This window comes from Anser cygnoides, chromosome 33 (genome assembly GCF_040182565.1).
Source record: "Anser cygnoides isolate HZ-2024a breed goose chromosome 33, Taihu_goose_T2T_genome, whole genome shotgun sequence".
Lineage (NCBI taxonomy): Eukaryota > Metazoa > Chordata > Aves > Anseriformes > Anatidae > Anser > Anser cygnoides.
In genome coordinates this window covers 780,688-801,905 of record NC_089905.1, presented here as the reverse complement: position 1 = coordinate 801,905, position 21,218 = coordinate 780,688, and the positions used below count along the sequence as shown (strand labels likewise).

The 21,218-nt window shown below is 67.8% G+C and overlaps 1 protein-coding gene across 15 annotated transcripts; it reads left to right on the top strand.

Moving 5' to 3' along the window:
- The first annotated feature begins 806 nt into the window (after positions 1-806).
- CADM3 (cell adhesion molecule 3) lies at positions 807-21,026 on the top strand. Of its 15 annotated transcripts, none has more exons than XR_010827107.1 (12): positions 807-957; positions 12,340-12,480; positions 12,618-12,770; positions 12,993-13,130; positions 13,357-13,527; positions 13,629-13,719; positions 13,956-14,125; positions 15,723-15,848; positions 16,557-16,682; positions 17,044-17,105; positions 17,443-17,577; positions 17,674-21,026. XR_010827107.1 is itself a non-coding variant. In XM_066986056.1 (12 exons), exons 1-11 carry the CDS (start codon positions 888-890, stop codon positions 17,559-17,561), a joined length of 1,371 nt encoding a protein of 456 aa, XP_066842157.1. In that variant the 5' UTR covers positions 807-887; the 3' UTR covers positions 17,562-17,577; positions 17,647-21,026. The 15 variants fall into 15 exon arrangements, 12 of the variants coding, with proteins under 12 accessions (XP_066842157.1, XP_066842155.1, XP_066842154.1 ...); XR_010827106.1 differs by having other exon boundaries at positions 17,647-21,026; XM_066986056.1 differs by having other exon boundaries at positions 17,047-17,112; positions 17,647-21,026.
- Positions 21,027-21,218: the final 192 nt, after the last annotated feature.

Sequence of the window (21,218 nt, the reverse complement as noted above, 5' to 3'; positions counted from 1 at the left end):
CCCAGACCCCCCAGCCCCAGACCCCCCAGCCCCGGACCCCCCCAGCCCCGGACCCCCCAGCCCCAGACCCCCCAGCCCCAGACCCCCCAGCCCCGGACCCCCCAGCCCCGGACCCCCCCAGCCCCGGACCCCCCAGCCCCAGCCCCCCCAGCCCCCCCAGCCCAGGACCCCCCAGCCCCAGACCCCCCAGCCCCAGACCCCCCAGCCCCGGACCCCCCCAGCCCCAGACCCCCCAGCCCCAGACCCCCAGCCCCAGACCCCTCAGCCCCAGACCCCCCCAGCCCCGGACCCCCCAGCCCCGGACCCCCCAGCCCCATCCCCCTCAGCCCCAGACCCCCCCAGCCCAGGACCCCCCAGCCCCAGACCCCCCAGCCCAGGACCCCCCAGCCCCGGACCCCCCCAGCCCCAGCCCCCTCAGATCGGGGCCTCCCCCATACCAGGCCCCCCCCCCCCCCAATCCGTACCAGGGACCGGTGACAGCGCCCCCCCCCCCCCCCCCCCCCCCCCCCCCCGTACCCCCCCCCTCCCCTCTCCCACCCGCCTCCCGCGGGGGGAGCCCCTCACGCGGATCGCACCACAGCACGCGAGGCGGGGGGGGGGGGGGGTGGGGGTGCGAAGCGGCGGCCGGCGCGGGCATGTTTACCCGGGGACAGATGGGGGCGGCACCGGCGCGGCCCCCCCCCCCCCCCCTCCTTCCCTCCTTCCCCCCCCCCCCCGCCGGCGCGGCGCGAATGGTCTCTCCCTCGCGCTCTATTTAATCCCCGCCGCTGCCGCACCGCCGGCTCCAGACCGGGAGAGCGGCGACGGGACCGGAGCCGTCGCCGCCGCCCCCCCCCCCCCCCCCTCCGCGCGCTGCGGCTCGGCTCCGTTCGCCCCCGGTTGCCACCATGCCGCCCTCCGCGCTCAGCCTCCTGCTGCTCCTCCTCGGCGCCGCCAAGGGGAACCTCTCCCGGGACGGTGAGCGGGCGGCGGGCGCCGGTACCGGGAGGTGGTGGGGGGGGGGGGGAACGGGAGGGAGAACGGAGCGGGGGGGGGGGGGGGTAACGGGTCCCCCTCCCTCTTCCCCTCCGCATCCTAAGGGGATAACGGCGGTGGGGAGGGGCGGGGGGGGTAACGGGGGTTTAACGGGGGTTTAACGGGGGTACCGGCGGCGCCCCGCCGTTATGTGGGTCAGGCGCGGCGGGGCCCGGCAGGTGCCGCCCGCCCCCGCCGCCCCGCCCCGGCCCTGCCCTCGGGGCCCGCCCCGGCCCCGGGCGAGCGAGGCGGGAGCCGCGGCCCCGGGAGGAGGCGGCGGCGGCGGCGGGGCTCAAGGTCACGGAGGAGCCGGTGCTGGCCGCCGCCGTGTCCCCCCCCCCCCCGGTGTGTGCCCCCCCCCCCATCCCCATCCCCGTTCTCCGTCCCCGCCGCCTCGCACCCGCCCGGGGCGGGGCCGGGGCGGCGGAAGGTTCCAGACAGGCCCCGGCGGGCGGCGGAGCCCGGCCCCTCCCGGTACGGGGGGGGGGGGGGGGGGACACCGGGGGGGGGGGGGCACGGCCCAAATTTACACACGCCCCCCGCACCGAGCCTTGGGGGGATGGCGGGGGGCAGACCCCCGGGGGATACGGGGCAGAGACCCGTGGGGTGGGGGGGGGGGCAGACCCCCGTGGGGGGGGGGGGGCAGCCCAACATTTTGGGGTCAGACCCCTATGGGGTGGGGGGGGCACGGTGGTGGCACCCCCGGGGGGTGGGGGCAGACCTTGGCTATGGGGGATGGCCCCCCCGTGGGGTGGGGACGTGCCCAGTGGTGGCACCCCTGTGGATTGGGGGGGGTGCACGGTGGTGACAACCCCGTGGGATTGGGGGGCAGACCCCCCCCCAATGGGGACAGACCCCTATGGGGTGGGGGGACACGGTGGTGGCACCCCCGTGGGGTGGGGGCAGACCTTGGCTATGGGGGATGGCCCCCCCGTGGGGTGGGGACGTGCCCGGTGGTGGCACCCCCGTGGATTGGGGGGGGTGCACGGTGGTGACAACCCCGTGGGATTGGGGGGCAGACCCCCCCCCCCCAAGGGGGACAGACCCCTATGGGGTGGGGGGACACGGCGGGGGCACCCCCGTGGGGATGGAGGACAGACCCCCCGTGGGGTGGGGACACGCGCGGTGGTGGCACCCCCGTGGGGTGACAGCCCTGCGGGGTGGGCAGGGGGGTGGTGGCGTTTTTTGGGGGCTGGGAGGGGGGGGGGGGGGGGGGGGCAATGGTGGCGTCCCCCCGGGGATGGGCAGGGCGGCGGTGACATCGGCTGGGTTTTGGAGGGGGGAGGGCGCCGGTGACCGCCCTGTGGGGGTGGGCAGGGGGATGGTGACATCCCCGGGGAGGGGGGGGGGTGGTGACAGTCCTGGGGAGGGGGGGGGCAAGGGGGTGGTGACAATCTCTGAGATTTTGGGGGGGCGTTGGTGACATCGTCCAGGGATTTATTTTGGGGGGGGTGATGGTGACACCTCCATGAGATGGGCACAGTGATGGTGACGTCCTCCAGGGATTTGGGGCTGGGGGGGGGGGGTGACGGTGACACCCTTATGGGGTGGGGCAGCCCCCCCCCCCTTAGATTTGAGGACCCCCAGAAAAACCCTAAATCCCCCATTTCGGGGAGGGGAGCGCCCGTTCGGAGGCTCAGCACCGCCCTGCCTCGCCCTGGGGGTGGGTGGCGGGGGGGGGTCTGGGCGGCGGGGGGGGGGGGGGACGCAGCTGGGCACAGCCCCGGCGCGGGCGTCTGGTGGCATCCGAGCATCCCATAAATCCCCGAGCATCCCATAAATCCCCGGCGTGTTTGCTCTGCGGGGGCACGCAGCTCCCCCGAGCCCTCCAGACAAAGGGTGTTTACCCGCGCTGCGTGGCCGGGCGGCCTCTAATGAAGTGCCGCAAAGCAAATATCACTTGGGGGGGGGTGGGGGGGGGAGAAATGAGGGGGGGCGGCTCGTAAATGGTTGCGCTTTGGGGTTTTTTGGATATTATTATTTTTTTTTTTCCCCCATCGCCGTGCAGAGCTGAATGCTCCGCCAGCCCCCCCCCCCCGGTTCCCGTCTGGAGGCGCTCGGTGCTGTGTGTTTGGGGAGGTGGCTTTTAGGGGAGGGGGTCCCCCGGGGAGGGGGGGCACCTGCACCCCGCAAGCAGCGGACCCCCCCCACCCGGTGGCTTGGAGGAGGCGGCTGTCACACGCAGCATCACCCCGGGGGGGGCGGTTCGCGGCTCTGTTTTCCTGCAGGTTGTGGCCCCCCGGCTCCCGCAGGAACCCAAACCACGACGGTTTGGGGCCGGGGGTGGCTGTGGGGCCGAGCGGGAGCCCCAGTGGGGGGGGGGGGGGAGCGGTGCTGGTGGCCGTGGTCCTGAGTCGCACGTCCGAGGGCGCGGCGATGCTGCAGGATTTGTCCCCGGGCTCGCCGGCAGCCGCTGTGGAAAGCCCAGGGGGGACCCCAGGGCGCCCCGAGCGCGGTGCTGGAAGGTGCTGGAGGAGCCGCCACCGACCCGGCGGCGCCGCAGCCTCGCGCCTCCCCGCGTGGCTTGGGGGGGGGATTTCGGGGCCGTGGCGGAGCTGGCCGCTGCCCGGCGGCGGTCGTGGGCTTGGCCGGAGCCGTGCTGCCGTCGGCACATTGCTCAGCGTTTGGGCTGCGTTGCGTGGTCGGCTGCGCCGCGAGGATTGCTCCCCCCCCCCCCCCCCCCCCCCCCCCCCGCGTTATTCCGCTCCCCGGAGCTGTGGGAGCCTTTTGTTTGAGCGGCGCCCTGCTCTGCTCCCAGGGGGGAGCCTTCGCGTGCCAAAACCGAGCTCCCCCGGGGCTGTTTTTCTCGGCGCCCCCTTGCTCTTGGCACCAAACCGTGGGTGGCACGAGGAGAGCTGTCCCGTGGGGCGCAGCACGGAGCAGGGCTCGCGTCCCTCGTCCCCTACCGGAGCCGTTCCACTCGTCCTGTGCCCGTTCCCCTGCCACTAGAAACCCCTCAGTATTTAGGGTTTGGGGGGCTTTGGGATGCTGTCCCCATCGGGAAGGGTGGCACCATCCTTTTGGAGAGGGCTGCTTGGCCAGGGCACGCTGGAGGGGCTCTCTCTGTGCTCCCAGCTGGTGTCCTGCTGTAAGGTGCCCCCCCTGCCCGGCTGGCAGCGGCGTTTCGTGGCTGGGTGGTGGCCGTGGGTCACCTCGGGGGACCTTCGGGGACAGCGGCACCGCTCGCCCTTCCCCAGCTCACGGGAGGGCTCCTGCAGGTGTCAGGGGGACGCTGGGCACGGAGGTGGGACCCCAAATGGCACCTCCAGCAGTTGGGACCCTGCGTGGGACCCCCGGTGGCACCGGGAGCCTGTGGCTGGGCGAGGGGACGGCTGGGGGCTGGTTCCCGTCCCCGAGGTGGCTGCCAAGAGCTCCCTGTCCCTCAGGAGCTGTCGGAGGATAACGTAATCCCCTTTCTGCTGCGTGGGGCCGTGCCTGTACCCAACCCGTGCCACCAGGGCTCCCCGTCTGCTCCCAGCACGAGGCCTCGGAACTGGGGCAGGGCAAGCGGCGACGGCCCCGGCACGGCACGAGGGGGGCGAGCGTGACCCCTCCGTACCCCTGCAGCCCCCTTTCGGGGGGCTCCCACCGGCTGCCTGTTGGGGGAAGGCGGGCGGCTCTGGCACCGCGGCCAGGGATCAGTGAAATCGGCCGAAACGGAGCAGCCGAGCGGAGGGGAGCTGGGGCGGAAAAGCCGCCGCTCAGCGCCCTGGCACGGCACGGCAGGCTCAACCCGGGTTGGATTTGAAGACAATGCCTGGGATAAGTCCCGCAGAGCTGCCCTGGGCATACCCAGACAGCGAGGGGACGTGCTGACGCGGGTGGGAACCGATCCTGATGACTCCTCGGGTTTGGCACGGAGCAGCACGGAGCCAGGGGGCGTTCGTGTAGGGTTGGGGAAGCAGCCCAACAACCCCAGGGTACTGCTGCCCAAGCAAGATGTGCCTCCATCCCAAACCCAGGCACCCCTTCGGAAGGGGATGGAGGGAAGCGCCGGGATGTCCAGGACCCCCCCGCGTGTGGTCCCCCGCCTGCGAGCCGCTGCCTCCCCCTGCTCTGCTTTTGTGCCTCCCCAGGGCTGCCAGAGCTGCCGGAGGGACCGGGGGCGGCTACATCTGGGTGCTCGCCCCGGAGCTGGCACGGCCCGGCACGCCGCCAGATGGAGGAATCTGCAGGAAAGCTAACATTTTTGTTTGTTTTCGCTAGGTCGGTTTTAACCTAGTTTTACCCCGAGCCAAGGTGCCATTCGGGGACTCGCCAGGGGAGCGGCAGCCTGAGCGAGGAGGGGCGGCAGGACCCGAGCGCGTGCCCAAGGTGGCGTGGCGGTGGTCTTGGCGCTTGGCGGGCTCCGTTTGCGTGCCACCAGGCTTGTTCTCCCGGTGTTTGCTGCTGTAGAGCCCGGTCTGCTCATGCGGATGCCTCTGGGGAGGTGCCGTGCCCCACGTGCAGGCGGGTGCCGTGGTACCCCTGTGCCCAGCCCCGTCCTGGGGCTCCTCTCGCAGCCCCGGCAGGGCACAGATTGAATCGTGCCCTCGGTGCCTCGGTGGGCCTTTGGAGGGGATGCCAGCACGGTGACGCCCACGCAGGCAGATGTACTCGATCCTGCCCGGATTACTGGGGCAGCTCAGCTTGAACCATCTGGTCCGGTTCTCTCCCCTCCGCTCCCGGTTGGGTGCGGGGGCGCAAAACGGCGCGGTACCGACGCACACGGACGGAGCTGGGGCTCCATCCTGCTGGGGACGAGCTCCCGGTGCTGTCCCAGCCTCTCGCCGTGCTCTGCTGGAAGGGCGGAGGAGCCAGGCACAGAAAGGCCGGTTCAGGTTGGATTCGAGCATCCTCGGTGCCAGGAGCCCTTCCCCAGGCGAGGCTCCGCGCCGCGAGCATAAATAACAGCGGAGGAAGGCGGAGAAGCGGAGACGGGCGCCGAGGGCCGGGCAGGAAGATGTTTAACCATTCCGGTCACCTGCGCAGCGCCACGCTTGGCCTCCGCTGTAATGCGGCGAGGCCGCGGGACCGGCGGCAGCCACCGCGGCTGCCGAGCCCCCCCGGGGCATCCCACACCGAGCCGGGGCAGCGACCTGGGCACCTGGATCCCCGCGTGGTGCCTGGGTGCGCGGCTCCATCCCCAGATGCGGTTCCTCAGCCTCTTTATTTCCAGCTCAGCCTCTTTATTTCCAGCTCAGCCTGTTTACAGGCGAGCCCCGGTGCGCAGCATCGGTTTTTGCAGCCAGCTGCTGTCGCTCGAGGCTCCCGAGGTGCCGTCCTGCCCTGTTGCTGTCGATGGGGCCCTGACTTGTGGCCGCTGCACGCCCTGGGAAGCCTTTGCTGATCTTCAGCAGCGAGCAGAGCGCTGACCGGGCCAGAACAGAGGAACTGATGGGATGTTGCTGCCCCGTGTGCCCTGGGGAGCTGTTTTCCAGAGGCAGGATGTGCTCCGTGGCATCTGTGCGGTGCTGCTGGCTTGCCTCTGCCCTTGCAGGTCAGCATCTCGGGGCTCCCCCAGGGGGCTCCGCTCTGCCGCTCCACATTTCACCACTTTGGGCTTTTTTTTTTTCTCTCCCTGTGACGCTGGGGGCTTCGCCTCCAAAAGGCAGAGTCTGGGCGATGGCAGAGGGGAGCTGGTGGCACGCAGCCGAAGCTCGGAGCTCTGTTACCCTCAGGCATCCCTTGGGATCTGGGGGCTCCCTGCCGCAGCCGGCCACCGCGGAGCATCCATCGCGGCATCCGTTGCAGCCATGTGAAGGACTGGTGGGGTTCAACCCTAATTTTTTTTCCTCCACAATGACTTTTCCCTCCTCTTTTTTGGGAAGTCAGGACGCGGCGGCGATGTGCGGCGCCCACCAGCAGGCACGCCCGCCCCTGGGCAGGGAGCGGAGCCGCCGGGGTTTCCCAGAACAGAGGGAATTAATCCTTATTCCCGGGTAACAAATGCCCTCGTGCACAACTTGTGTGTTTAATCCTCGGACAGTCGGCAGCAGCAATTTCTCCTGCCAGCCTGGGCAGAGCCGGGCGCGTGTTTGGATGCCTGCAAAGCAACAAGCAATCCGCCGGGGCATCTGAAGCAACCATTTCGAAGACACCTCGCTGGGCAGGCAGGAGATCCTTAAAACAGAACTGTCAAAGCAAAGAGCTCGTTTCCTTGGCAACACTCGTGGTTGGAGATTGGCCTTAGGGTAGGAGCTAAAAAACACGCTCAGAAAAGTAGTCATCAGCCCCTCCCCGTCCAAGGGGCCGGGAGCCCTCGGAGATGGTCCCGTGCCGGAGGCGAGATTTTGGGAGGTCCAAGGCTGGGAGATGCAGGGGGACGGACCAAGGGGGTCCTTTTGGGGCAGGAGGAGGATGCCCCAGCCCTGGAAGTGTCCGAGGCCAGGATGGACGGGGCTCTGGGCAGCCTGGCGTGGTGCAGGGGGGGCCTGGAGGTGCCTCCCCACCCATCCCGTGATCCCCCCAGACACAAGGGGATGGGGCCAGCTGGTCCCTGCCTGCTGATGGGGGGGAGGAGGGCTGGCTTCCAGGGTTCCCAGCCTCCCTGGTTCCCCTGTGGCTCTTTCTCCTTTCGGGGACTCCAAGGAGGTGCTGTGGCTTGCGGTGGCTGCGTGACCGCATCCACACCAGGGGCACCTTTTGGGGCCCCAGGGAGGTCTTGGCCCATGACCCAGGGGACCAGCCCTGGCCTTGCAGGGTGGCCACGGGCCTGCGGGTGGCCTCGGCAGGGGAAGCAGCCGCCGTACCCTGCGTCGGGATCCCCCATCGCTGCCTCTCGCCGAGCTGCCGGCACGGCGCGAGCGTGGTTGAGCAGAGGCGCCGGCGGCACCCACCTTTGTGCGGCTGCCAGCGCTGCAGGCGGGAGCTGCCGCTGCCATCGGAGGGCTTCCCCGGCCCCCACAGCAGCTGGATCCGTCCCGGTGCTCTGCAGAGGCTTCGCCCGGCCCTGGGGCGAGCGGGAGAGCGATGGGTGTGGGGTGGGGAGAAGCTCCCCCTGGAGCAGGGGATGCTCCCTCGAGGTGCAGCGCAGGGGCACTGAGCCAGGAGGAGGTGAGGAGCATCCACCCCATCAGCTGAGAGCTTCGGGCCCGTTCCCTTCAGCTGCTGCTCCTGGATTTGTTGCTAATTGCTGGCCTCATTTCAGCTGCTCGACCCTGGTCAGGTGGCAGGCAGGGCTGAGAGCTCCCCCCTTGTTGTCGTCCCCCCCCGGCAGGGAGGTGACCCCTGGTGCCCCGCAGCAGGAGCCAGGACCCTGTGGGACCTCGGTGCCCTCGGAGCTGCAGGATGCTGGGGACGATCCACGGGGCGCCGTGGGTGAAGGCACCGGGAGAAGCCCAGCAAAGTCCCAGGGTTCAGAGCAGGCTGTGACACGGAGCTGAGCTCTGCCCTTGCTTTGCCCCTTCCTGGAAACTGCTCCTGCGTGTGCCTGCGGCTGGAGAAATCGGGCAAAATGTGGCGTTGGGACGTGGGGCTTGGTTTAGGTCCTGCTCGGGGTTGGAAGCAGGCTCCTCGGGGCCGTGTTTCCTTCTGCTCCCAGCGAGTGTTCCTGTTTGACATGTCACCGGGAGATTAAACCCCGAGTGGCACCGGGTAGGAGGGGACCCGGTGCTGCCAGATCGTCGCTGCCAGCAGGAGAGCACCGCGGAGGGACTGGGGTGCATCGATTGTGCACAAAACCCCCCCCATCCTCCGCAGGCGCGCGAGGAAGAGGAGCGCGGCGCCGAGCAGATGCATGGAAAGCGGAGCAGGTTTCCCCCTCCTAACAAAATCTGGAGCGAGGCAGCTGCTCGCGTGGCGGAGCCTGAAGTCGGGCTCTGGGCAGCCCAGACTGTGGATTCGCGCGCCGCCCGGATCAGCCCGCGCAGCAGATGTCGGAGCCGCGCCGAAAACCCACCGGGCTCAAAGCTCTCGAGAGGCTCCGGTGGTGCCAGCAGTGCGGTTTGGGATGGAGCTTCCCCTTCCACCGGCTGCGGGACCGAAACACGCTCCTTGGAGAGGAGGCAACCTTCCCCAGGAGGGAGCGCCTGGGTGAGGACACCAGTGTTTTGGGGAGCACCCGGGCAGGCTCTGCCGCTGGCTTGGGGAGCCAGGAGAGACGTGAATATCGTTTTTCCCCTCGTAAATCCGATTGCAGCCCCCTGCAAAAGTGCACAGGTTTAATTAATGAGGTATTGATTTTTCTGGAGCGTGGCGCGCCTCTGATTTCCCTGTGCCGGCCAGGATCTGGAATGAGCGCAGGCAGCAGCTCCCAGCCAAAACCAGGTGCCCGTGGTGCTTTGTGGGGTGCCCGAGCATTGTTTTTGTCCCGCTTCCTGCAGGCCTGGCCACCTCCTTCAGGAGGGTCCCAGCGGGGCAGCCCCGGGCGCTCCTGCTGCTTGCAGCCCTCGCTGCTTGCTCGCACACCTCGTGCCGTTGTGGGACGTTGGGCAGGGTCCTGGGACGGACAGCGAGGGAGCGGTGGTGGAAACGCAGAGCTGTGGAGCTGAGGATCTGCTTCCCCCTCCTGGAGATGCTGGAGAGGAGCCCGGAGCATCGGGAGCGCTGCTTTGTGCCAGGGCCAGGCGGGACACGGGGGGCCTGGGCTGGCTGCAACAGCCCCGTGTGGGGCTGTGCATCACCCCAACCCCACAGAGCAAGTTTGGAGCCCCAAACAGCACGCCGGGCTCGGGGTGCCCAAGGCAGCGTGGCCGAGGGATGCTCCGTGCCAGGGCGAGGGGCCGGCGCCAGCCCAGGCTGTCAGGTGGCAGCGGCTCTGTGCTGGCAGCAGGCACTGGCACGGCGAGCGCGGATGCTTCCCGGAGCATCCGGCACCTGTCCCCGCTGTCCCCGTGCTCGTGGGGGCTGGTGGGATCCGGGTGCCAACACGGACCCAACGCGCTCTGCCGTCGGTGCAGGGGGTGCTCCGCGCAGTGCTGGAGCAGTCACGGTGCACCAGGCATCCTCCCAGTGCTCGGTGTCCCCGTGTCACCTCCCTGGGATGGCAGCCTTGGTCCTCGTGTCCTCCTAGGGTCCCCAGCCCTCCTCGCTCATGTCTAGGGACAGCAGAGTAAGGAGATCCAGGGACCTTGCTTTGTTCCCTCCCTGTGCCATCGCAGGACGGGACAAAGCTCCCCGCGGTGGCTCCCCCGTCCCGTGGCGGCGGTGTCCCCGTGCTGCCAAGGGCCGGCAGGTTCCAGCCGCGGCGGGTTTTAATTAAATCAAGGCAGCCCAGCCGTGCCCATCTGCTCCGCCAAGCTGTCGGGCATGGAGGCGAGCGGGGATCTGGGTCGTGGCAGCGCGGCTCTGCGGCACCGGGGTCTCTCCGCGGGGTCGGGGACATCGGGGCTCTGCGGCACACATCCCTGATGCCACCGGGGCACGGAGCCAAAGCAGGGGGAGGAAATCTCCAGGGTGGTTTCCGTGGTCAGGACGGGGGTCCCAAGGTCGGGGGGTAGGACCCGGGGGGATCTCTGCACCCATGGGTGCTGGAGCTGGGCAGGGGGATCCTGGACCCCGGGGCCATCGCATGCTGGAGGCACCGCAGGCACCCAGTGCCCCCATCCTCTGCTGAGCCTCTCCCCGCGTTAATACCTTAATGAGGCCAGCGCTGTGGCAGGCGATGGTAATTGCGTTAATTAAGAGATTGTGGGCCTGTCCTCTCCTGTGCGTGTTTTATGCCCTGTCCTCAGTCGCGGCGGAGTGGTAGCGCTCTGAGTTTGGACAACAGTGGCTTGGAGCGGCCTAATCCCCTAATTACGGTCGTAGCAGCACAAGAGCATCGTTAACCGAATTAAAACAAGCCGACAGACATCCACCCAGTCCCCAGCTCTCAGTCCCTGGCTGTCTTCGTGCACCCGGTGTGCGCCACGGCAGGGGCACGGGCACCGCTCACCAGGCACCATCGCCAGGATCAGGCCCCGCAGACCCTCTGGAGAGCCACCCGCACGCGTGGGGACCGTGGCACGGGCACGGGGACCATGGCACAGGCACGGGGACCACGGCACGGGCACGGGGACCACGCTCGAGTAAGCTGGAGGTGCACCAGGGCAGAGCATCCGTCACGGTTAACAGCTCAGGAGCCCAGGCCAGCGCGTGGCAAGGATGGGGAAGACTCGGTCAGCTCCTATAAATATCTGCAAGGAAGGAGATGGGAAGCAGAGGCTCTTCAGCTGGCTGTTAAACCCAAGCAAGTGGAGAGGAGCGGAGTTTGAACAGCGAGCGTGAAGTACAGGCGTCGGTGACGGCGATTTCCTGGGGCTGGAGGAGGAATCTTGAACCCTGGGAATGTTTTTAATCCAAATTTGATGCATCTCTGGGAGATTTTCTTTCTTGCATGCCCCAGGCTGGTACGAGTGGGGTTTCACACGCTTTCTAGCCTGGAGTTTCCTGGAGTTCAACACGAGCCTGGGAAGCCTGGAGTCCTCGTTCCCAGCCCCAATCTCTCTGCTCCTTCCTGCTCCCTGCGATAGCCTTGGGGAATTTGCAATGTCAGCAAGAGAAAATATTTTCCTTCATCACTCTGGGCAGAAAATGGGGAAATTCAGCCCAAAACGGGCGGCTTCTGCTAACTGGAGCTTCTCCCCGACAGCAGGCATCGTGCAGGGAAATGTAATCAGGACTGTGCTGCGGGTGCCCAGGGCAGGATCCCTCAGCTTGGGTCCTGAGCCCGAATCCCTGCCAAAATTTGAGTGCCGCGATGGAGGATGATGCTTTGTGAAGCTGCATCCAGTACGAACTGCAGCAGGGTTCGGCGGCTTGTTGCGTGCGACCTCCAGGCTGGGCGAGCGTCCCCTGCGTCCCCCTCCTCCGCGGGGCAGCTCGGCTCGCCGGCACGTCGGCTCTCCCAAAATAGCCGTCCTTGGGGCAGCCGGGGGTTATCCGATCCTCCCGGTGCTCCTCTCTGCCCTTGGGCTGCTCCGCAGCGATGTCCGCGCTAGGGAAACGCAGCCCGGGAGGAGGTGGAAGGGACGGGGAGGACCGGGGAGCAGCAGCACCCCCAGCAAGGGACACGGTGACCTGCTTCAAAAAGCAGCTTTTGCTGGAGGCAGGGCTGGAGATGGACAGGCAGCAGGGCATCCCGTTGCGTGGGGCGCGGAGGCAGCTCCAGCCGGTGCTCGTGCCTGTGCCAGGCTCTCCTGCAGCCTCCCGGGGCACCCCAGCTCCCTTCAGCATCGCCCAGCACCCCCAGGGACCGTGCGTGGTGTCAGCCGAGTGCTGGAGCCCTGCGTGTCCCGGGGCTTTGGGGACAGCGCCGTGGCCCCCCGCTCCCTTCTCTCGGTCGCTCAGCGATGCTCGCGTGCCCCGGGGGAGAGGCGATGCCGGGGGGGGGGCCCCCCGCTGACCTCTCCTTTCTGCGCCCAGAGAGCCAGCCCACGACGTCGGATGAGACGGTGGTGGCCGGCGGCACGGTGGTGCTCAAGTGCCAGGTGGAGGACCCCGACGACTCCTCGCTGCAGTGGTCCAACCCTGCCCAGCAGACCCTCTACTTCGGGGAGAAACGAGGTGCGCGCGGGGAGCCGGGGACGGGACGGGGACGTCGGGCAGAGGGAGGTGGTGCCGCCGGGTTAAAAGAGGAGCCAGGGAAGGAGCCCGGCGGCCCTGCGCCTCTGCCACTCGCCCCGCTGCCCCTTGTCCCCCAGCCCTGCGAGACAACAGGATCCAGCTGGAGAGGTCCACGCCGAACGAGCTGACCATCAGCATCAGCGACGTGGTGCTGTCGGACGAGGGGGAGTACACCTGCTCCATCTTCACCATGCCCGTGCGGACCGCCAAGGCTCTCGTCACCGTGCTGGGTACGTGCTGGTACCCCCTGCTCGCTCCCGGCCTCCCCCCTGCCTCTGCCCCGTGTGTGGGACACCAAATGGGTGACCGGTCATCCCTGCCACCCCACGTCCCAACCCATTAACCCATCCTCGTCACATCTATCGATGCGTCTCTCCCCACGCATCCGTCTCTGGACAGCAGCACGCACAGAGCTCAGAGGTCGTTGACTTTCTCCCTTCCTCCTCCCCCAGGAATCCCCCAGAAACCCCAGATCTTCGGCCACGAGCAGCCCATTGATGAGGAGAAGATAGCCCGGCTGACCTGCCGCTCCTCTGGCAGCAAGCCCGCCGCCCAGCTGCGGTGGAAGAAGGGCAACAAGGAGCTGAAGGGTGGGTGCCGAGGGCTGGGGGCACCTCGGGGACAGGTGGGGCACTGCGGGGACAGATGGGACACCGGGGGCTGCGGATGTGCCCGGTGCTGGACCACACCAGCACCCCACGCTGCTCCCAGTGATGGGATGGGGACAGGGCGTCCCTTGCTCAACACACGTGCCAGCCCCGTCCCTCTGCAGGGGCGCTGTGACCGTCACCTCCAATGGTCCCCTGTCCCCCACAGCCGAGGGCACGGAGGTGGTGGAGGACCCCAACGGGAAGACCTTCACCGTCAGCAGTCGGGTGGAGTTCCGCGTCACCAAGGAGGACAACGACGCCGAGGTGACCTGCACGGTGGACCACGAGTCCCTGCAGAACTCCGAGAGGTCGACCACGCAGAAGCTGCAGGTCCACTGTACGTGGCACGCGGGGCTGGCAGGGGGACAGGGCCACAGAGGGGTGGCCCCCAGAGCTGGGGGCGCCGGGCAGGGCGCTCACCCCCTGCTCCTCTTGCAGACAAACCGACGGCGAAGATCGAGCCGCACCCCCTGTACCCGCGGGAAGGCGAGAAGCTCCAGCTGCAGTGCGACGGGCAGGGCAACCCCGTGTAAGGACCCCCCCTCGCTGCCCGTTCCCACCCATCTTCCCCCTGCCGTGCACCCCAAAACCCTCCCTGGGGTTGGGGGGGGGTCGGGTCAGAGTAGGGCGGGCTCACATCTGCGATGCCACGCACCCCACGGAGGACGGCAGCGAATCCCCCCCCCTACCACGGGCATTCCCCGATCCCCCCCAGGATGCTGTGGGGGCCACGGAGGTGCCTGATCCCCCCCTCCCACCCCGCAGCCCCCAGGAGTTCCTGTGGGAGAAGGAGGGCAGCGACGCGCCGCTGCAGCTCAGCTCCGACAGCATCCTCATCTTCCCCTTCCTCAACAAGAGCGACAGCGGCACCTACGTCTGCACGGCCACCAGCTCCATGGGCAGCGTCGTGGCCAAATACAACCTGGACGTCAGCGGTAAGGGGTCCGGGGGGGGCCACGGGCAGTCCCCGGCATCGCCCGCCTTGGTACCACGGCCCCGTGGAGCCGTGCACGGGTGCCGGGAGTGGTGGAAGAGCGGCTCCGTGCCGTGGGGTGGGCGCAAGCCCACGGTGCTTGGGGGCGTCCCCAGCTGCTGGGGCCACATCCAGCCCCTGCCGTGCCCTTCCCTGCACCGCACGGAGCCGCTGGACGGGGCTGGGGGGGCAGAGAGCAGATGGGGGGGCACGGAGCAGGCTGGGAGAGGTTGAGGCAGGGACGTGGCTGAGCTCCGTCCCCTGCGGCGGGGAGGAGGTGTGCTGGGAGCACCGGGGTCTCCAGGACCCGTCTGGAGCCTCTGGGATGGCAAAACACCGGGAGCCCAAGCGGGTTTCCAGCCAGCGCCGACCCCACTGAGCCACGGGGCGCGCTGGTGGCCCCGTCCCAAGATTTTGGACCCCGACCCCATGGCTTACCCCGAGCTGCAGGCTTGCCTCGCATCCTGCGTCCCCAGAGCCCGTCCTCGCAGGGGAAGGGGCAGCCCCCATCCCCTCGCCACCGCTGTCCCCTCGCTGCTTCCCCCTGCCCTGGCCGTGCTCTGCCGCCCTGCTCGCTCTCACCGTGCCCTGCGGGCCATGCGCTCCCCCTGGCCGTGCTCAGCACCCAGCCCCTCATCTCGGTGGGAGTCTCGTCCTCTGCTTTTGGCCGTGGTTTGGGGGTTTTCCTCCTTCTCTACGTCCTCCTCGTGTCATCTCCCTGCTCTCCACCAGCCTTGGACTTCACATCTTTCAGCATCCTTCATGCTCCAGCCTTTCCCTTTCTCCTTTTCCCTTTTTTTCCCTTTTCCCTTTTCGCATCCCGTTATCCCTTTTCCCCTTCCCTCCTTTCTTGTCCTGGGCACCCTCAACCCCTTCCCCTCCGAATGGCTGTGGGTGACAGGAGCACACGGCAGCGATCACCCCTGGGGTCAGTGTCCCCTGAGACCCTCTGCCTGCCCATGGGGAGTGCCCAAGTGCCCCACAGCGTGCAGTCTGTCCTCGGCAGGCCCTGCTTGGTCACCTTGTGGCCCCATCACCCCTGGGTACGGGGTCAGCACAGGGAGCTGGCTCCTGCGCCCACCCCAGGGCACTCAGCACCCACCCACGAGGCCACCGATGTCCCCAGCCCGCTCAGTGTCACCACACCCAGCTCCACCTCCGGGCTCGGTTCCCCCCTTTCCAAATCCCCCTCCCCTCTTTTTCCCCCAGAGCCACGCGGGTCTCGGGCACCGTCACCGGAGCAGCCGCCCCACGCGACCCAAGTCCCCGAGGACGCGCGTGGGAGAGCGGAGGTGGCCCCTCGCGCTGGGTGACCCCGGGCACGAGGGGCCCCGCGGGGTCCCTCGCAGGGTGACCGGGGGTGCTGGCAGGTAGGACACGGGAAAGTGTCCCCGCTGTGACCCAGAGGACGGTGGCAGGAGAAGAACGGGGTGGTGGAAGCAACCCGCAGAGAAAGATGGGCTCCCACCACGGCGGGGGGGAGCCGAGGTCCCCCCCCCACGGGCCCTGTCCCTCCCGGGGGTTGATTGGTGTCCCTGTGTTCTTGTCGTCCTCCCCAGATCTTCCCCAGCTCCCCACCCCACACGTTCACTCCACTCCAGCCCCTCCGCCGGGCCCTTCCCAGCCCATCTCTCATGCTTCTTCCATGGCCACCGCCTCATCCTTCACTCCAGCTCCCGTCCAAGGTACCGTAAGCTCCATTTCTCTCTCTTTACGGACCCGCTGCTCCCCGACCCGGCCGGAGACGCTCCGCAGGAGGACGGTGGCCCAGCCCTGGGCCAGGGACACCCGTGCCACATCCCAGGTGCCCGACCAGGCTCCGGTCCCGTTGTAACGCCTCCTCCCATCCCGTTCCAGCGGGGCGAAGCACCCCGGAGCATCCCTCTTACATCCCCACCCGTGGAGAGCCGCTTCCCCCCCCGTCCGTTTGTCTGTCTGGCGTGGCCTGTTGTGAGCTGCAGGCCGACCGTGTGAGCCGCCCGCCCTTTTCTCCGTCTTCCCCTGTTGTTTTTTCCGCCCCGTCCCTTACGAGCATCACCTCTGAGCTCCGTGGCTCCGTCCCCTCCCAGCCGTCAGGGGACGGTGACGGCGGAGCAGTCGCGCAGGACAGGGGCGCACGCGGGGCGAGGTTTGCCCACGGCAGCGCTCACCCCTGCAGGGCTCCCCGACACCCGCGGCCGCTGCTTCCCCCTCGCTGCTTCCCCCCCTGGCTCCGCTCCTGCCCCTTCTCTACCTCCACAGCACCTGGGTCGAGCTGGATGTGGCCCTGCCCGCCTGCAGCCCCGGGCGATGCGCGGGGCGAGCCGCAGCCTCTGCCGCACGGCGGGGACCGCAGCATCCCCCTCCTCTCTCTCTCTCTCTCTCTGCTTTCTCCCTCTCTGCCGCCCGGGCAGACGCCAGCCCGGTGCCGTCGACCTCCAGCACGTACCACGCGGTCATCGGCGGAGTGGTGGCCGTCATCGTCTTCCTCCTGCTCAGCCTCCTCATCGTTTTGGGACACTACCTGATCAGGCACAAAGGTACGGGGCACGCTCCCACCTCGCCGGGGTGCCCGGGGCCAAGGGAGGCTGCGCCCGTCCCGCAGCCCTGCCCCGCGTCCGGAGACACCCAGCGCAGCCGACGGAGCCCCCCCGAGGATTTGGGGACTGCTCCCCACCTCCGTGCTGGCCCCGGTGGAGCTGGGCAGCACCGGGCAGAGGCAGCTTCGTTCCCCATCTCCATCTCTCCTTCTCGGCACCCGCAGCCCTGCAGTGCCCGTGCCACTGCCCCGTGCCTGATCCCCCTCCCCACCCTCCCCCTTGAGCCTTCCACCTTCCTCTTCCTCCTCCTCCTCCTGGAACCGCTTCCACCCCCCCCACCCCTGGATTTTCATCCGCCCAGCAGGTGTATGCGTAAGGCACGGGGAGACGGTCACATCCAGCCGGCGGCAAAGCCCAGCAGAGGTGATGTGTGAGTAAGAGCCCCCCTATCCCTGCCCCGGCCGCCTCGGCTCCCGGAGCTGCAGCCTCCTTTTGCAGGAAAACCTCTCAGGGGAAGGGGGACGGGGGTGCAGGGGGGGGCAGAGCCATGCAAGGAAGCGCAAATTTTCCACCCTCTGGCTAGAGACGGCGGCGTGAGCTGCTCTGAGCAGCCCAGGTGAGGCTCGGTCCCCGGGCAGGGTTTGTCCCGGGGGAAGCCCAGCGACTTTTCCATTTCAGGCCAAGCCCAAAGGACTTCTCTCGCCTCCGTTTCCCAGCCAGCACGGCCCCGCCGTGACGCTGTCCCCTCTCCCCCCCCCAGGTACCTACCTGACCCACGAGGCCAAGGGCTCCGATGACGCCCCGGACGCCGACACGGCCATCATCAACGCAGAGGGCGGCCAAGCCGGCGGCGACGACAAGAAGGAGTATTTCATTTAGGGGCATCGGAGAGAGGGTGAGAAATGGAGCCAGCAAACCCCGATGGAAACGGAAACCAGACCACAAACCCCACTCAACCCAACAGATTTTCTCTCGCGCCCGGCACGGGCAGACAGACGGACGGACAGAGGGATGGCAGGACAGAGAGCGGAGAGCAACCGGCCTGAGACATGATGCTTCTTCTTGAACTTGTACAAAACGTTATTACTACGAACAGCGAAAGCCCCGGCCCCGTTTGCTTGCTTGCACCTCCATCCCTGCGACCGGCGCTCGCGCGAAACACAGACCAACCAGTGAGTGAGCGACTTTCCTTCTTCCTTTGGACCTTTGCTTTGGTTTCGTGGCTGCTCTTTGCTTTGGGCCCTCGGTTGGGATGTTGGGCTGGGGTCGATGTAGCTCTTTCCTTTGTTTCTCTCCATTTTGGGTTTATTTTTTGACATCCAAGGATAAAATCAGCTCCAGGCTCCAGCACGAGCTCCGGGCACCCGGGTGGCCTCTGCGTCACCAGCGCTCGCCCCGTGCCTCCCACCAGGAGCTGGGACCTTCTCGTTGTCCCCTCCGTGACGTCCCCGGTCTGCAGGACGGGGACAGGGAGCACTGTGGACCCCCGAGTCCCTGCCTTGATTTTATCCTTGGTGGTTCTTGTCGAACAGTGTCCATTTGGGAGGAGAGCTGTCCTCGTGCCGTAGGTGTGCGAAGGGGGGTGAGCTTCCAGGGTGGGAACCGCTGAAGCCCCCGGAGATGCCGGGAGCCGCCGAGCACCGCGGCTCCCCGTTCCCACCCCAGTGGGAGGGGGGAGGGCAGGGGTTTTGGGGGCAAATCCAGAGAAAAAAGAAAAAAAAAAAAGCCCCAGTTTGCAAATTGTCAGATCGGAGTCGTCAATTTAAACCATCTATTGAGATGTTCAGTGCAGGAGGCTGCTGGGCATAGCCTGCGGCCATCACCAACCACCTCCTCGCTGGGCCCCGGGAGCTTCCAGGAAGGTGGTTTAAATCCCGAGAGCAGCTTTGGTAAGAGCCGATGCGGCTCCACGGAGGTGAGCTGGGGTCCCCCTGGCCCGTGCTACAAGCTGGAGACCACCAGCACCACGCCGCAAGCGGCCCAGAGGCAGCGCGAGGCTTGGGCGCCTCCTGGTCCAGGAGATGGGCTCCATCGGTTCTGCTCCTTGGAGCTTTCTGTGTCCCCCCTGTCCTTCCCGGCCCCTTCCCGGGGCAGGTGCTGAGCTCGAAAAGGTCTTGTTGGCTCCAAGGGCTGCGGCCAGAAGCAGCCAGAATGCCCGGGTTTTGTGTCTCGGTAACTTGGGGGTCTCCAAAGAGACTTGGTGGGCACTTGTCCAACCTCCAACCTGTTCCACCCCAGGGGAAACCACATCTCTTCCAAGTCAGATGGAAACCAGAGGCTTTCTCCAACTTCCCCTTCGCGTCCCCGTGCTCCCCCCAACCCCACATCCACGGGGCCGGGCCCCCTGGGGAGCCAGGCCCCTTCTCTCACCCTTGGGATGAGGCTTTGCCACCCCCCAGCATCTCGTGGTCTGGATGCGAGGGGTTCGCAGGAGCCGCCCTTTTGGCTTCCATTTTGGGGTGTCTGGGGGAGGAGAGCCTTTCGGAAAGGAGCGAAAGCCCTGGGTGGGGTGGGCAGCCTCATCTCGGAGGTGAAGGAAGAGCCTGGTTCCTCTGCGAGGCGCCCCTGGGGCTGGAAACGTGGCTCCCATCCAGACCCCGTGAGCTGGGCACGAGGAGAAGGGCGGTGGGGAAGCCACGGCGCTGGGTTCAGGCGGGAGCAGGGGACGCGTTCGTGGCATCCGTGGCACGGGCACGGGCACGGCCGGCTTCACTGCGTCGTCAGCAGGGCGTTACGCACCTCGAGAGAGAGGCACGAAGCCTTCATCACCCCCGGCGAGGAAAACCTGCGGTTTCCTCCGTGTTGTCCCTCCCCGTCCGTCTCCTTGGAGGAGGGGGACGTTGGCCTTGGGTCCCACTGGGAGCCCCGAGCTCCCGCCGCGGGACGCAAACGTTGCTGCCGGAGGTAACGCTGCGAATGCCGACGCTGTTAACTACTTCACCGCGCACACAGCATGTACCGCTGCGTGACCCGGCGCTTCTCCGAAGACCTCTAACATCCACTATCGAACAGACGCAATTCCTTAAAATAAAAACGCAAGGACGTGTTTTCAAGTAACGGTTCACTCTCGCTCTAAGTCTCCGTGGCGCAGATCGTTGCGAAGGAGATGCCCCGAGGGTCCGGGAGGAAGAGGGGGCGAGGGGTCCCCAGGAAGAAAGGACGTGGGGATTTGGGGTCGGGCAGGTGAGAGGAGCCAGGGTTAGGCCATCGCGAGGAGGTGCCGTGTCGTGGGGACCAGGGCAGGACAGGAGAGCGGCCCCCGTGCCAGGGTGACGTGCACCGGGTCACTGGTTGCGAACGGGGAGACACCATGTCGGGGGTGCGGGGGGCGATGGGGAGGCGGGGGGCTACGCGCTGCCCTCATCGCATTGGGGCCGCGGGCTGCACCTCGACGGTGACGCCGGGTGCTGGGGCGATCGCCCACGCCGCGTCCCGAGGGGTGCGGGCTGAGGTCACCAGGGGGATCCGGTGATGGGGGGCACCGTTTAACAACAGCCCCACGTCGGGCTCAGCACGGCTCGGGAGTGAGGGGCGGCGCGCGCCACGCTCCGCACGGTGCCAAGGGGGCCGCGGGGACGAGAGGTGACGGGTCGCAGCTGGAGAGGTGCTCCCGGGACAGCCGGCAGCGGGACACGCTGTGTCACCGGTGGGACGCGCCGTGTCGCCAGTGGGATGCGCTGTGTAACTGGGGGTACGCGCTGTGTCACCGGTGGGACATCTGTGTCACCAGCGGGATGTCTCCTGTCGCTGGGGGGGTGTGCTGTGTCACCGGTGGGACGCGCCGTGGCACTGGCGTGGCTGGTGGCGCGGCGTGCCGTGGCTGATGATGGGCTACACCGCGGGAAGGAGGGAGCGACGGGGCGCGCCGTGGCACTAGCACGGGGACGTGAGGGACTTGTGGTCACAGGGGAGCGGACCCCAGGCTCGCGTCCCAAGCTGCTGGCACCCGGTGAGGCCGGGCAGCATCACCGCACGGCGGGGCACGAGCCACCTCCCCGAGCCCCGGTGTCCCCTCCTGGAGCGTGGGGGCTCCGTTGGCCGCGCGGACAGGGGACCCCCAGCCCTGCGTCCACCACCTGCCACCAGGGCATCCGAAGCGGGCCAGGGCGTGGGGCACGGGCACTGAACTCTCAATAGACCACGAAAGCCATATTTGTGCGGAGCTCTGAGCACGCCGTGGGGTGGCCGTGGGGCAGGGCAGAGGACGGGCTGTGTTGTTGTGCTGTGTTCTTGTATGTACATAAAAGGGAGACAACGAACGTCGATGTTACTTTATAACCTTTCTAATATCCTGTGCTAATCTCGGAAAATAATCCTATAAATATATCTGGATTACACACCTTACCTGGCTGCTCGTCTCTGCGTCTGCCCGCGTGAGCCACGGCCGTGCCCCCCACCCTGGGATGCAGGACGAGGGGGGACAGGAGGGAACAAGGTGGGGGGGGGGACACACAGCTCACCCCAGTGCACGGTGTGAGGGGGGACATGTCTCAGCTCATTGCACACCCCATGGAGACCCCCTCAGCCCCAAGCCCC